Source organism: Phalacrocorax carbo, chromosome 16 (assembly GCF_963921805.1).
Source record: "Phalacrocorax carbo chromosome 16, bPhaCar2.1, whole genome shotgun sequence".
Classification (NCBI taxonomy): domain Eukaryota; kingdom Metazoa; phylum Chordata; class Aves; order Suliformes; family Phalacrocoracidae; genus Phalacrocorax; species Phalacrocorax carbo.
This window is the reverse complement of record NC_087528.1, coordinates 8,138,092-8,152,331: the sequence shown is the minus strand read 5'-3', so window position 1 is coordinate 8,152,331 and position 14,240 is coordinate 8,138,092. Positions and strand designations below refer to the sequence as shown.

At 54.2% G+C, this 14,240-nt stretch overlaps 1 protein-coding gene across 4 annotated transcripts in view; it reads left to right on the top strand.

Moving 5' to 3' along the window:
- SLC39A11 (solute carrier family 39 member 11) overlaps positions 1-4,003 on the top strand; it is a 97,811-nt gene extending 93,808 nt beyond the window's left edge. For all 4 annotated transcript variants that reach the window (XM_064467472.1, XM_064467470.1, XM_064467473.1 and 1 more), the window contains exons 8-10: positions 790-888; positions 1,902-2,060; positions 2,232-4,003. In XM_064467472.1, coding sequence (XP_064323542.1) covers positions 790-888; positions 1,902-2,060; positions 2,232-2,310 — 337 coding nt within the window. In that variant the 3' untranslated portion in view covers positions 2,311-4,003. The remainder of the gene's footprint in view (positions 1-789; positions 889-1,901; positions 2,061-2,231) is intronic.
- The last annotated feature ends 10,237 nt before the right edge of the window (positions 4,004-14,240 follow it).

Genomic DNA, 14,240 nt, shown 5'->3' with positions numbered 1-14,240 from the left:
GGATCGGTTCAAGTTCACCGTGTCTGCCTGCCTAACCCCCTTTATCAGGCTTCTTATCTCTTGTGCCTGGAGAAACGGTCCTCACGCAGCCTGCCTCCTCCTGTGCTACTTTACTGACGGACAGACCAGCTCTCCCCTCCGGCTGGTTTTAGCTCTGGAAGTCCAAGTGCCGCCTTTCCATAGGATGCAAGAGGAAGGGAAAAGAAAGAGAAAGAAAGTGAAATCCTGTGGCTAAAATATACTTCTCTTCTGATGAGCCCCATGGCTGTAAGGCTCGTGCAGGGGTGGTTATGGTTAAGGACAGTGGTGTTGAGAGCTGGGGCAGGTTATGGGCGAGGGACTGGCCGCCCCCAGGGGCTGCGTTGGGGCCCCTTTGGCAAAGCCCCCCTGGGAGGGAGGAAGCCCGACCCTCTGGGGCACCCGCGAGCTCAGGGCTGTCCCAAGCACCGGGGTCCAGGGATGCTGCAGCTCCCGGGAAGCCTCGGGCTGGAAGTGCCTCGTGGGGCCTCCCTGGACAGGCCTCTTCTCCACCTGGTCTCTGCACTCCCAGGGCTGATGCTGAAGCTGATTAAATGCTGTGAAGCTCTTTGAAGATGAAATTTGCTGTGTTCATGTTAAATATTAGCATGACTAGCCCCAGGGCTAGCTGTGCTTCCATTCAAAGGACATATCTTTAATAACGTCTTCTTTATCCCCAGCGCTCAGCAGCCTACCCCAGGCTGTGCTTTCCACCTTCCGTGTGTGCGTGTGTGTATATATATATATTTGTGCTTTTTTTTGTGTGGATAGGAACTTAGCAATCGGGATTGGGATTCAGAATTTCCCGGAGGGCCTGGCTGTCAGCCTGCCTTTGCGCGGTGCTGGATTTTCAACGTGGAAAGCGTTCTGGTAAGCCAAGCTCCTCTTTGCCTGCGAAACAAGACCTCTGTCAGCAGCCCGTGCCGAGTGGGTGCCTATAGCTTCCCTCCCTGTATCCGTTTCTCTCAGTGGAGAGCCGCTGCTGGTCTCCAGCTTCGAGGAAGGGCGGTGAGTGCTGCCCTGCTCCCTCTGCAGTGCCCAAGCTCAGGTCCGACCCCCGGCTCCTGGGGGATGCATCGGCGAACCCGCAGGTCACCCCATCCCGCTTCAGCTCCTTGCTGAGCGCCTGTGGTGAGCGCCCAGATTCTGCACTAAAAAGGTTTTTAAATTTTTTTTTCCTTTTAATTTTATTTCATTTTTTCTCTCACTTCACTCTGGGCTGGCTTTCAGACAGAGTTTTTATTTTTTCTTTTCCCTGAGGTGAAAAAGCCAAGGGCATGAACCCTGCGAGCGCAGGGCTGCGTTCCTGCCCGTGCACATGTGCTCGGCGGGGTGATGGATGGGAGGGCAGGGGGGCAGCTTGGAAACTGCTCCCGCCAAAGCTTCGTTTTCTTTTCCTCCCACCTCCAATTCAGTTAGCACGGCCGGTGCTGGGACTTGTACCGGGGTTGCTGCTGCCAGGAAGGGAGTTCCCATGGTCCAGAGAGTTAAAGCAGTCCTAGAGGGAAAGACGACGAGAGGGAAGAGCACAGTTTCATCCTGGTTGAGGCTGTGGCCAGATTTCCTCTTTGGGATTGATCTGTGCTGGTTGGAACTGTTTCCCCTCTGACCTATCCCTGTCCACAAGCTGGATCCTGAAATCCCACAGAGCTCTTGGGGGAAGGAATGGGATCGTGTCTTAATTCCTTTCCTGGAAAAGTCTGCTAGTTTAGGTCAAATCGCCTGTTTAAAATAATCTAGGTGACTTGGGCTTGGTGTGGCCCGGTGGCCGACCTCCTCCCGGGCACGGTGGCATGAGGGAGGACCATGGGGGTGGGGAGCTGCAGAGCCCTGGCAGCCCTTGCGCTGGGTCCCCGGTGGCTTTTAGTCTTGGCCTTTTGCAGGTACGGGCAGCTGAGCGGCATGGTGGAGCCCTTAGCCGGTGTCTTCGGTGCCTTCGCCGTGGTGGTGGCAGAGCCCCTCCTCCCCTACGCCTTGGGCTTTGCCGCCGGAGCAATGGTCTATGTGGTGATGGATGATATCATCCCCGAGGCACAGACCAGGTGAGACCCCCTCGGTGACCACCACTAAAGGCAGATAGACACGGGGGGAAGTGCAGAGGACTCTGGAAGATCCCTTGCCTTGCCTGGATGAGAGATAAAGCAGCACTTCCCTCAACTGAAAAGTCAGTCCCGGCTCCTGGGAGCTCACGCCCTCCCCTTTTCTCCCTGCAGTGGTAACGGGAAGCTGGCGTCCTGGACCTCGATATTAGGATTTGTGGTGATGATGTCCCTGGACGTTGGGCTCGGGTAGGGCAGCGCGCCGCTCCCCAGGAGAAGACTTCAGAGCAAATTGTGCAGCAGCGTTTGGAACTGGACAGGCATTATCCTCTAGACTTTTTTTGTATATATATTTTTTTGGATCTGGTTTAGTGTTGATTTCTTATAATTTTATATCTCTTCCTCCCCGCCAACGTCATATCGATGGTTTTCAAAGCACAAATACAGGTGGTTCCTCGCAGGTCCTGGTCTCCTTTCACCACCAGATTTTCTTTTCCTCTCGGGAGGGTCATTGGACGACGTGTTGGCTGGGCTGCAGGTCACCCTGTCCTTTCCCTTCCATGCTGGGCTGGCTTCTCTGAGTCAGGTCGCTCTGGGTTTTGATCATCTTTGTTCTGTAGGAGATTAGAAATTCACTGTCGCGTGTTTAAGCTGGTCTGTTGTTAAGTACCAAGGCATTTGAATGGAGTAAAGTCCTTACGGAGTCTCTTGATTTCCATGCTGTTTTTGAAAGGCAGGGGGAAGGCATTAGGGCTAAGATAACGCGTACAGCACTCTGCGGGATCGCAGGTCTCGTGTATCCTGCTGGTCCTTGGGAATGTTGTAGGCTGTTGGTTTTGATGGATGCAAATAGTCCAGGCAAATAAAAATGAATTTTCTTGGGATCATTGTAAGAGGGAAATGTCTTATTTTTATAAATTTAGCTCCTAAGATGGGCATTGATCGAGCGCATTGTGTCCAATACCCTGAGTTTTTCTCTGAAAAAGAAAAAAAAACAGGAAAGAAGAATTTTTTGTGTTTTCTAGCATGTACTCTCTGAAAAGGCAAGGTGTGCTCATCCACGTTGTGGATCCATGTGCTGCCTGACTGGTGTAGAGCAGGATACGTTCCGACGCGGGCCCGTGACTGTGTCTGGCCTCACCGAGCGATTGCTGCTTTACAGCTGCCGGTTCCAGTGGTTCTCCCAGCTCCCCAGCGAGCCAACGCAGGTTCTTCCTGGCGGTGGCCCTGGTTGCACCTCACCCTGCAGAACTGCTGGGAGCTGAGTCAGGACCTGAGCGTGCCGGGAGCTTTCGTCTTCCTGAGCAGCACCAGGATGAAATAATTCATCGGGGTGAATTAATTACCTTACCTGAAGAGCCAGAAACATGCACCCTGTGTACCTGCCTCTTCACCCTCTGCTTTTCAAGCATCTCTTGTTGAACGGCTGTTCCTGAGCAGGCAGGATTATCCCCTTCCAGGCTGAGGAGCGAGCCTTGCCTGTCCCTCCCTGTGCCTGGTGCATGGTCGAGCGAGGAGCAAAACGCCGAAGCTGGAAGGATGATGCGAACCGCACCTCCCTCTTTGCTAAGGATGCTTCTGTCTTCAGTAAAAACGGGTTCATTAGACCCCTAAGCAGGAATAACTGGATCACCTGGCTGCTGCCTGCATCTCAGTCCCTCCGCAGTCACGGGGCTCTCGGGGGAGCGGGGCTGTGAGTGTGGGGGGTCACGGACCATCACTCGGTCCTGCCGGAGCAGCTGCAGGAAGGGCAGCTAAAGGGAACAGTCTTGAATAATCTTAAGCTAGGGCCATGCATTTTTGTTTGGTTCTATTTTTTTTTGTTGTTGGAGTTCATTTGTACTTCATTTGTGTGTTGCTCTGGATGATACAAAATTACTGTTTGCCAATGGATTTGACCTTTTAACTGTGACTGGTTTCAATAAATGGGAAATTCAGAGTTTTCACTGTTTTGTTTTAATGCTGTAAAGCCCTACCTTTGCTTCTCCTCTCTCCATTCTACAATGTTTCTTTTCTCCAGCTTAATTGTTCCTGGCTTGTCAAAGGTCCTGCCTCTCCACCAGGAAGGCAGCCTCTCTGGGGAAGAGAAAAAATGGGGAAAAAACCAAAGAAAGGCAGCTTTGCAGTACCTCATCCAGGCACCTGTGAGTGTGTTTTACTGCTCACTGGGTTTGCTGCAGCCGACCAGCTCACCCCCGGGTCTGACGCCGGACACTGGTTCATGCCTTATGACTCAGAAAAACGCAACCGCAAGAAATCCCTGGAGACAAAAAGCAGCTTTGCCTGCACGGACCTGGGGGCGTAGGTACTGCGGTCGCAGACGGGGGTACACACACACACACGCGTACGTGTAGGTGCTGTCCCATGTTCGGCTCAGCCCCGCGCGAGGCTGTGACCGTGTCCCGCTGCCCTGCGGCGAGGCACAGGGGGTGATGCTTGTTCGGGGCAGCCTGGAGGGCTGCAGTCCGGGGGTGCGGGGATGGAAAGGGGGACCTGACCTTCCCTGGGATCTGCGGGGCTGCAGAGATGAGCTGGGTCTCTCCAGGCACAGGGGGAATTTGGGGTTATGGCCCTCAGCAGGAAAAGTGAGGGGTGTCAGGACCCTCTTCTTAAAATCAGCAGGTGAGAGCTGTCCCTGCCATCCTGGGGGAGGAACAGGCAGGGAGAGGGAAGGGACCTGCCCACGGCCCACGTTGCCTTCCCAGTGCCACCAGTGGAAAGGCTGGGCAATCTCCCACCACTCTTCACCTCATTTCTAGACAAACTAGAAGTGTTTGTAAAGCTTTTAGCTCTCTGTTTTCAGCTGAAAGCCTTCTCCTGAAAGGTAGAAACCTCAGGGGTGTCCGTGGGTCAGGATTTCTCACAGACTGTTGGTGATATTTTCTTATTTGATTTCTGGTGCGTGGTGTAAGTTGGTACAAAAAAACACGTTATACATTTAAAGGCAGCCTTGTAATCAGATTGCTTTGAGATAATATCACGTAAAGCATTTAATCCTGCTTAGATGTAGCCAGCCGAGATAATTATGTACATTGGACTCGTAGGAAGCCAGTGGGGAGGGTGATGCAGAAAGCACATACTAAAATCTTTCTTTTCTGTTTGTACCCTGGAGGTGAATGAAATTATATATCTGTTCCTTGGTATGATTGAAAAGCTGGCTGGGGGCCAGGCCTGAAATTACCTGTGGAAACAATAGCTGTCAATGAAAAGGTGGAGTAGGGAGCAAAGGCAATATAAACACACAGCCAAGCCTGGCAAGATGGAGACGGGCCCCTCTTGTCGGCTGGGAGGAGCCGGCTCTCGTGCGGAGACCAAGCTGGAGGGGAAGAAAGGAAAGTTATCCCATGGCTGGAGCTGGGTCTTGGGCGACTGGGGTGTGCTGGGCCCCAAACCCGTGCCTGCATGTGCGTGCTGGGGTGCAGCCGGGGCTTTGCCCTCCCGGGGGGCTCTGGCAGCAGCCGCTGAGTCCCCTCGGTAAAGCTGTCCTGTGCCCCTGCCTCTGTGAAATGGGGAGAAACCCCTGGCCCACAGCACACACCGATGTACCCTCATGGTGAGCAGAGGGGAGGCGTTCTGTCTTTCCATCCTTTTGATGGGTGGCAGTCAGCCTTGGGGGGGACACAGCGGTGCCTGTCCTGGTTTGGACTGTCCTTTGAGCCCCTTACAAGTGTAATCTTACATTGTGGCATCAAAGCCGGTGATTTCTCCCCCCCGCTAATTTTTCAGTTAAGTAAAAAAATATACAAAAATGTTAGATTTTTGGGTTTTGTCTTAAAATGGTAATAACTTTTTGCATTGGCTGGAGGAAAACTTAAACTGTGACTCCACTCCATCCAAAAGCCTCAAACCCCAAAAGGTAAAGAGAAAGATCTTTTTCTAAACAGCGCATGTATGTGCTTTCGTGATGGGGTTTAAAAATAATCCAAAACCTGGTATAAGTTTGTGGCCTGCTTCCTGATGCTTTTGTGGATGTTCTGGGGTTTTTCAAGCCCTGCTAATGACGGAGGGTGACCTGAGTGTTTGGCTGAGAACTCAAAAATCCCCTGATTCTTCACAGCCCTGGAGGTGGCTGCGTCTGGCAGCAGGCGAAGCTCGGAGGCGTTCGGCATTGCGTGTGCAAGCACGCGTGCCCCGGGTATGGAGCTGGGGCTTGGAGAGCTTCACCAAGCAACGTTGCTGCGAAAAAGCCCAGCAATGCAGCGCTGGGTGTGTTTTGCTGCTTTTCTTGTCCTTTTTTTATTTTCAGAGGCTGAACCCTCAAGACGCCTTCCTGCAGGACGGCCGCAGGCATGGTACGCAGTCGGGCGGTTAATGGCTGGCGAGAAGACGGTGGAGGAGTCCACGGGGAAACTCCTCTGCAACCAGGAGAGCTGCCCGGGACAAGCGTCTTCGGGTTGTGTGCTTGTGACTAAGTAGTGGATGGAGAGGCTGCTGATAGCTCGGGTGTGTGGCACTGTTCGCGTGTTTGCCGGGGGATTAGGGCTTTGGAGAGGGGATTATCTGGGGCTATGAGTGTGTAATGCAAAGCGCTGGGCTTCTCCCTTTGGGGATGCGGCTGATCCCTCCCGCCTGGAGCTGCGGTGCAAGGAGGGAGCGCTGCCCCCTTTGTTACTCCCTGCCTCCGTGGGATGCCGGGCAGCTCCCTGGGGTGCCGGGGCGGCACGTGGTGAGCATGGAGGTTGGTACCGCGGCACGACGCCTGCTCGGCTGCCGCCCTTCCCTCCCCAGCAGCTCCTTCCCGCTGCCCTGCTCTGCTCTCTCCCAGCTGGGGAGAGGGTGGTGAAGGGCCGTGGTTATGGTTGTGCAACCGGGGCAGGGAAAACACCCCTTTCCCCATGCCAGCGTGACACAGGTCACGTCGCCCCATGCACGGTGCCGTGAGTCAGGGAGCAGGAATGGACGGGTGGGCCCTCCATGGGTGCTGGGCGCTCACCGGCCCGCACCAGGGTGCTGGGGAAGGCGAAGGCGGCTGTGGTTTGCAGGGCTGGGCGGGGACAGAAAAACCCCAAGCGAGGGCTTTGCACGCAACTGAACAATAATCCCATTATTAGGGCCCATGCCGTCAAACAAAACACGGCACAAAACATTACTCAGGCTTGCAAGATGCGCGCCCAGGGTAGATTGTAGCACCTGAGTCATCACTTATAAAGGAATGGATTTCACCTCCCTCCTCTCCCCTTAGGAAAGAAACAATTCAAACCTTAAGACAAAATGACTTCTATTCTTTGTACACGGACTTTGTTGTACTTGGCAACAAGGCTGCAATTAAAATTGAGACGCTCTCTCTCGTGCGCACACACGCAGGCTCCTGGCTCCGAGCTTGAGAGCAAATGTAGGATCATCTTCCTGTTCGGAGCCTGCTCGGGCACCCCAAACCCATCACGCTGGCCCTGGCCATGCCTCGCTGCCTTGCTTCACCCCTAGCATGGACCCCCCCAACCTCAGGATCAAGGCTGGTTCTGGGGGACTGGAGGGAAGAAGAGAAATTATGGCACAGGGTGCCCTTTTCCTAGAGCAGATATTATGGGGTCATTGAGTTTCTAGGGGAGATTTAGAGCCAGTCTCTCTATTTTTAGCTAAATATTGGCACACTCTTAAGTATGTGTATTTAGTCTTGCGTGGCCAACCAGCCCTTGAAAAGCTACGCGCTCGGGTCCATGCCGGGTTGCCAGGACTATAGCTCATGGATGATCTCCTGGTTGCCTTTCTCCTGGTTGCTTTCCTTAAAAAACTTCATTTCAGCTGACTGATAGAAGGGCGGTGACTGCGGAAAGGTTCCTCTCTGCTCTCTCAGAGGGACGTCCTTCACACGGTTTCCTATGTGTTGTGTAAGCGGGAAAGGTTGACATGAGGGTGAAATGCCATCGGTCCAGGAATGGCTCCGCTACAAATTCTTCAATCTGGAATGTTGTTCCAAATGGGAAAAGAGGGAAAATTACACACTCGGGGCTCTGCCTGCTGCACAGCTCGGATCTTAGTACCTCTTTTCTTGTTTTAAGACTTCTACAGTGCGGAGGGCAGCTGTTTCTGCAAGAATGGGGAGAAAATATTCTCTAGGCTCTGAGTATGTCCTTGGTTGAGATTTCTGGGGTATGTTTCTATGCCTTATAATCCTACAAGGGTATTCTTTAGAGGACGAAACTGAGCCTGAAGGTTTATTTTAATATAATCTTACAAAACGCTGATAACTAAAAACCTTTTGTGTCCAGAGCTGATTTGCATGGGGAAATTGTTTAAATTTCTCTCTCGCCGTTGCCTTGTTGTGTTCTTAAGGAACAACAAAAGCATTACAGACCCGACACACACTTGTTCCCCATCTCATCTGTGCCTGAAGCAGAAAGCAAAACCACCGCCCCAAAACCTGTACGAAAATAGGAGGGAAGAGAATGGCCTGGATCTGCTTTCCTTTTACTGCAAAATAATTTCCCTGCCATAAAATTACCAGCAAGAGCCAAGGGAAGATTAGGTCATAGGGAAAAACGCTGGTTGGGAAACAATGGAGGGAGGTGCTGGTAACGGCCAGGGCGCGGGACTCCCCACCGCCCCGGGCTTCCCCCAGGGATCCCCACCTCCTCTGGGACCCCAAGTCTGCCGGGACCCCACCTCTGCCAGCCCTGAGCCCCAGCGCTGCTCCCCCGGCTCCGCGCAGGACAGGCAAAGAGCATCAGCACTCCCCACCCTTTCCATTTTCCTTTCGTTCCCGAGGTTATGACAGCGAGGGCTGGAGGATCCCAGTTTCTCTTGACCTGGTATTTCAACCCGCTCTTTCCCAGCTCGGCTGGCAGCTGGGGCAGGCGTGAGGTGGGACTTAGGGTGTGAAGCAGAATCTCACAACATGCTTTGCTTTCCCCCTTCCTTTCCAGGCCATACTTTGTCCTGGAGCTGCTCTGCCTCCACCCCTACTGACTGGCTCGGCTCTGCCGATGGACGGACAAACCTTCTAAGGGGGTTTGTAGGTCCTTCTCCCTGAATCTGGAGTTGCTGGAGTGTCCCTGGAGGTCAGAGACCCCGGGAATTTGGGGGAGATGTCTTCAAACTTGCCTTGGTGCAGGTTTCACAAAAGCCCTCCAATGCCCTCCAGTCTGGGGAGGTGGCTGCCTGCGCCAGGGAGAACATCCTTTGGGAGACCAGGGAAACAAATCCAGACAACAAGGGGGCCTCGGGGCCTCACAAGTCATTAAACAAATTAAGTTGTTTAGAACAAGGAGGCCCAGGTGACTGGGTGTGAAAGCCCCCGAGGCCTTCGTAATTGCTGTGTAAAGGCAGCACTGGTGGGTGGAAAGGAGACAAAGAGACTTTGGGGGATTTTTCCTCCAGCCCGGCAGCAGCTCCAGCCCCGTTTGCCTTCACAGGGTGCTTGGGGACTTGGCCACACTGGCACCGGGAGCACTGGCTGGGACGCCTGACGTGATGCTCTGGTCCAGCGAGGTGCCGTCCTGTCCGTGTCCCCTGGGGTGGGGCAGAGGGTGAGACCCCCCCCAGCCCTCCCAGGTGTGCTTCATTTCTTCAAATGGACCGTGGCTCCAAATCCCCCAGTGTTTCGTTGCCTCTCAGCCTGCTCCTTGCTCTTGCTGCTTCCAGAGGCTCAGAAGAGGCCAGTGAGCAAAAGGGATTATTTTTTTCCCTTGTGCAAATATTTTTCCCATCTGCTTTGTGCAAAGGCGAGCTGAGAATCCACCTCCACACCAAACCACCAGCGTGGTGTATCTCAACCAGAAAGAAATGGAGAAGGTGCTGCCTTTCCTTTCCCATCATCCAAGGAAAGATGCAAAATTCCCAAATTCAGCAACCTCTTCTTTTCCAGGGTTAGACACACGCTGTGCTCACACAAGATGACAAGCTGATAAGGTGGAGCATTGCACTCTCCCTTGGCACACGGGAGCAGGATGCTTGGGAGCCACGGGAGGGAGCAGGAGCCTTCGCCGGGTGTGGGGACACCCCGCTTCCAGCTTCCCCAGGCCCCATGTGCTCAGCACTGGCCATGTAGCGCGGGCTGGGCATTCATTTCTTAAGGACATCAACCTTCCAGGTCCCTTTCAATTACTATTTGAGCAGTGCTTCTCAAATCAAGAAATCTGAAAATACCAGTGGGAAATACCACCTTCTGCTGCAAAGCTGCCAGCTGGGAGGGGACGATGTCCTTTCCGGAGCCAAAAGAGAAGTATTTAATCACAACTATTTAATACAGCCAGGACCAGCTCCGTGGGGCTGCTTAGCACCACATGCCTCTGCTTGAGCACGGCTGGGCTGGGCTGGGCTGAGAGACCCCATTTGCAAAGGGTTCAGACGCAGTGAACACAGAGGGGTCTCTGCAGGGTCTCGGGCTGCTGTTAAGGCAGCGAGCTGCCCACTCGCCCCACACAGTGTGGAAAACACTGGTGAGACCGGAGAAGAGGTCTGAGGTTCCTCCTCTCGTAGGGGTGGCTTCTCACTCATCTTTTGCTTTCCCTCCCCCTCTCCTTGAAGCTCTCCGAAACCAGTGCTGTTTTATTGCAGATAATTTACCAGCTGCACAAAGGCTGCCTTGTACCGCTGAGCTCCAGATGTTTAACATTTCACAAAAAGCCTAATCATAAGGTACCTGTTTCACTGGAGCACCAGCTGACCTGGATGGCGAGAGGGCTGCCTTCCAGCCTTTGCCTTCCCTTTCACAGGCAGCTGCCCGCAGATCCCAGCCCTTGGGAGAGCAGATAGTACCTGGTGCAGCATAAGTGACGTGGAGTCATGGTTCGTGCTGCATTTGTTTGGGGTGCAGGGGCTGCGGAGCAGGGCCAGTGTGGCTTTGCCCGAGATGTGCTTGGCAGGAGCAGCTGCAGGGGCTGCTGCCTTTTGCTAAATCCTTTTGCAGGGGCTCTCTGCAGCGGATCACCCTCCGGTGGCTTTGTCAGAGGGTGCCTACAGGTAGGGCTATAGGTAGGAATATCTGCTTCCCAACTGTGTCCCCTGCTTGTGGGAAATGGGCACCTCTGGGATGGGAGATGCTGCCTCAGCAAGAGCAGCATGTGCTGCAACGGGCTCCAGGGAGGACAGCTCAAGGGCTCATACCGGGGATTTTGGTGGCCCTGGGGGCAGCAGTCTGAAGGTCTGGGTTGTCCCATGGGATCTGGCACAGCCCTGGGCATCTGGCTGCTCTGTGGCTCTGCGGCTCTGCTCTGCATGGTGCGAGCGCAGACCTGTGCCAAGGGTCTCCGTGTCACTGCCATCGCCACGCTGCCGCAGTGCCGGAGGTGCTGGGGTCCTCCACGGGAAGGTGGCCCCAGGCCTCCGCTGTCAGTTCGGGACGGATCCTGCAAAGTCCTGAGGGCTGCCATCCTGCGGGAGAGCGGTTGCCTGGCTCTGCTCCATCCCCACCCCATTCCTTTGACTGCAATCCCTTAATTGTTTCAAAAAGAGCACATGACAAAAGGCAGGGAGATAATTACGGTCCCTTTCCCCCCCTTATCTCTGGGGAGAGCGTGTTGGGCAAATAGAAAACAGAATTAATTCTGGTGATGGCTGAGGCTCTGCCGCCAAGGCTCTGAATGGCAGGCAGGGCTGATTTACTGCCGTTGTTTGCAGATATATTCAGTATTTTATTGCAACTATAATTTTTATTCTCTGTCAGGATCTCGCGGAGATGTCAGGCTGGCACCAGCTGTTCCCCGCTCCCGTGGGCCGAGGGCTGGGCAGGCTGGGCTGCTGCCGGCATGTCCCACCTTGGCAGAAGAGGGCAGACGATGCTGCCCAGTGTCCCCATGCGTGCGGGGACACACTGGTTCCCAGCAGGCAGCGACCCCCTGCCTTGCCATGGAGCTGCCATGCGCATCAGCGCATGTTTTTTGGGAGGGGGAGTCGTGCTGCCCTCCCCCCCAAAACCTGTGGCTGGGGGCTGTGAGAGATGAAGGTGCAAGGTCCAGCCTTCCCCCGCTGTGCCCTGGGGAAGTGTTTTCTGCGGAGGGTTATGGTGGAGGGAGCAGGCAAAGGAGGTGGTGATGGCCAGGGTGGCATCTCGTCTCATGTGGAGAGGGCAGACTCCAACCCACCCTTTGGCCGGGTGAGGTATCTCATCTTTCAGATCCAGCGTGAGAACAAGCGATCACTCTGCGGAGGTGGAGGTGGAAACCCAAGCGTATGCGTGTGCTGGGGAGGCAGGAGAGCTGCCCATCCTTCTCGCCTGCCAGAAGGGGCACTTCGCAGCGGGACAGCAGAGCGGGCGACCGGCTCTCCTGGCAGCTGAGAGGCCTCAGGAGGCGACTGACCCACTGGAAAGTGCTCCCCAGCCAGAGCAGCCCCTCATTCTCATGCAAAACGTGCAAGGGGGAAGGGAATGAATCCCTCCATTGGGGAGCAGAGCCGGGCAACTTCACCACGATGAAGTAATCCTCCCCCAGCACCCTGAGCATATAAAGCACCACGGAGCACAAGTGCCTCTCTGTCCCGTCCCTTTCTTCTCTCTCCCTTTAATAATCTTACTCTTTTGTCCCCCTACATTTACGCTCCATGTCATTGTCCCCTTCTGCTCCGGTAGCGGGCTGCCCATTGTGGCCGGACCCTCTGCCTCGGAGGTGCTCACGGTGCCACCTGTTTTCCCCACTTTATTTTCCAGGACACCTGATGTATTTATTTTATTTTTGTTGCCTCTGGTTTAGGGTCTATTAAGTTTACTTCTTCTTCCCCTGCCCTGGGAGACCCGGTTAATGAGTAACCATAGTGTGCTTGGAGGCAGCTGTCTCAGACAAACTGACGGAGACTTTTTTGGAGCTGCATAAGGGAACGTTTGTTCTGCAGCTTCTCAATAGATCCTTGTGCAGGAGGCAAGAAGTGTGGGGAGAGAAAGAAAGAGACACTAAATCACTGGACTCCTTGAAAATCTCACCCTGTGTGTGTATGTGCGGTTTTTTTATTCTTTTCTATAATAGATGTTAGATGAGTCACATTTTCAAATTTAAATAATGAATTTACCTTCACAACGGAGCACACAATGTACTTTTTAACAGTGTTTCAGCTTTAAAGTTCTTTTTAAGTAACTTAAGTATAAAACGCACAGCCTATACGTACACTGGCGTGGGGCTGGCGCCACAGGAGTGTGGGTTTTCTTTGTCCCAGTGTAGAGCAGATTTTGCTCTTACGGTTCATAATGTTACCTGTTCCCTTCCTTTGCTTTTGTTAGACAGAGACATTTGCGGGGTTTTACCAGATCTTTGCCATCTGGGTTAAAGGCTGTTTGGTCAGGATGCCTGGCTGACAGGCCAGGTAGGAGATGGAGGCCCACGTGCCGTGGAGGAGAGCAGACTGGGCGAGCGTGTCCTGTGTCCCAGATCTCCTGCGTGACCTTGGCAATGATATTTAAGCCTCTTTTCCTTGCTTTGCTTTTGTCACTATGCAAACAGGTGATGGCTGTGCCTTTTCTCATACTTGCAAAGGCTTTTTCCTTCCTAGCGTGCCGGGAAGCTTGTGGAGGGTGGATGGGACGTTGTGAGCAGGCAGAAAGCCGCTGGAGCGGGGTACCGAATTGCTCCTGGTTGTCTTGAAATGTCTCTCCCTCTCTCTGTGGCTCCATAATTCTTTGGTTCATGTCAACCTTTGGATTTCTTGTGGCCAGCTGTGCCCCTTGCAGGGCCTGTTGTATGCTTGCAGGGCTTGCTCTGTGCTAGGGAGCATCACACCGACCAGCCAATGTCCCCATGTGGCCCAGGTCACAGCCCCTGCTCCCAGTCCCCACACTGGGACATTGTCGCCTTGCAGCTCAGCACCGTGCTCTCACTCTTGCTCTGGGGTCCTGGGCATCCGCGTGCCCCACACAGCATGCCGGGGGGCGCAGACGGGGCAGCCTGGCCCTGCATCTCCTGCCTGTCATGTGGCGCGAGCGCTCCAAGCCCCCATCACCCAGCCGCTGCAGCACCTCTTACGTACCAGGACCAGTGGTGGTGGCGAGATCGTCCACACGTTCCTGCTCTACACTTGTTGGGGCAGACCCCTGCCATGCGCCGTGGCCCCCGCAGCGCTCAGCGGGGCTTTGCACCTTGCAGACCTCATCCCGCGAGCAACGCACGCTCACGCCATCAGCGGCAGAGGGAAAAGGAGTGTTTCCCGAGGTGTAGCTGTCCTTCCCTCGTTGCTCCCAGTGGCCCCTCGGCTGCTTTCAGGGACAGCTTTGCTCCAGCTCCCTCCGAGGAGGTTTTCGCACCGCTCTCGCAGCCCGAA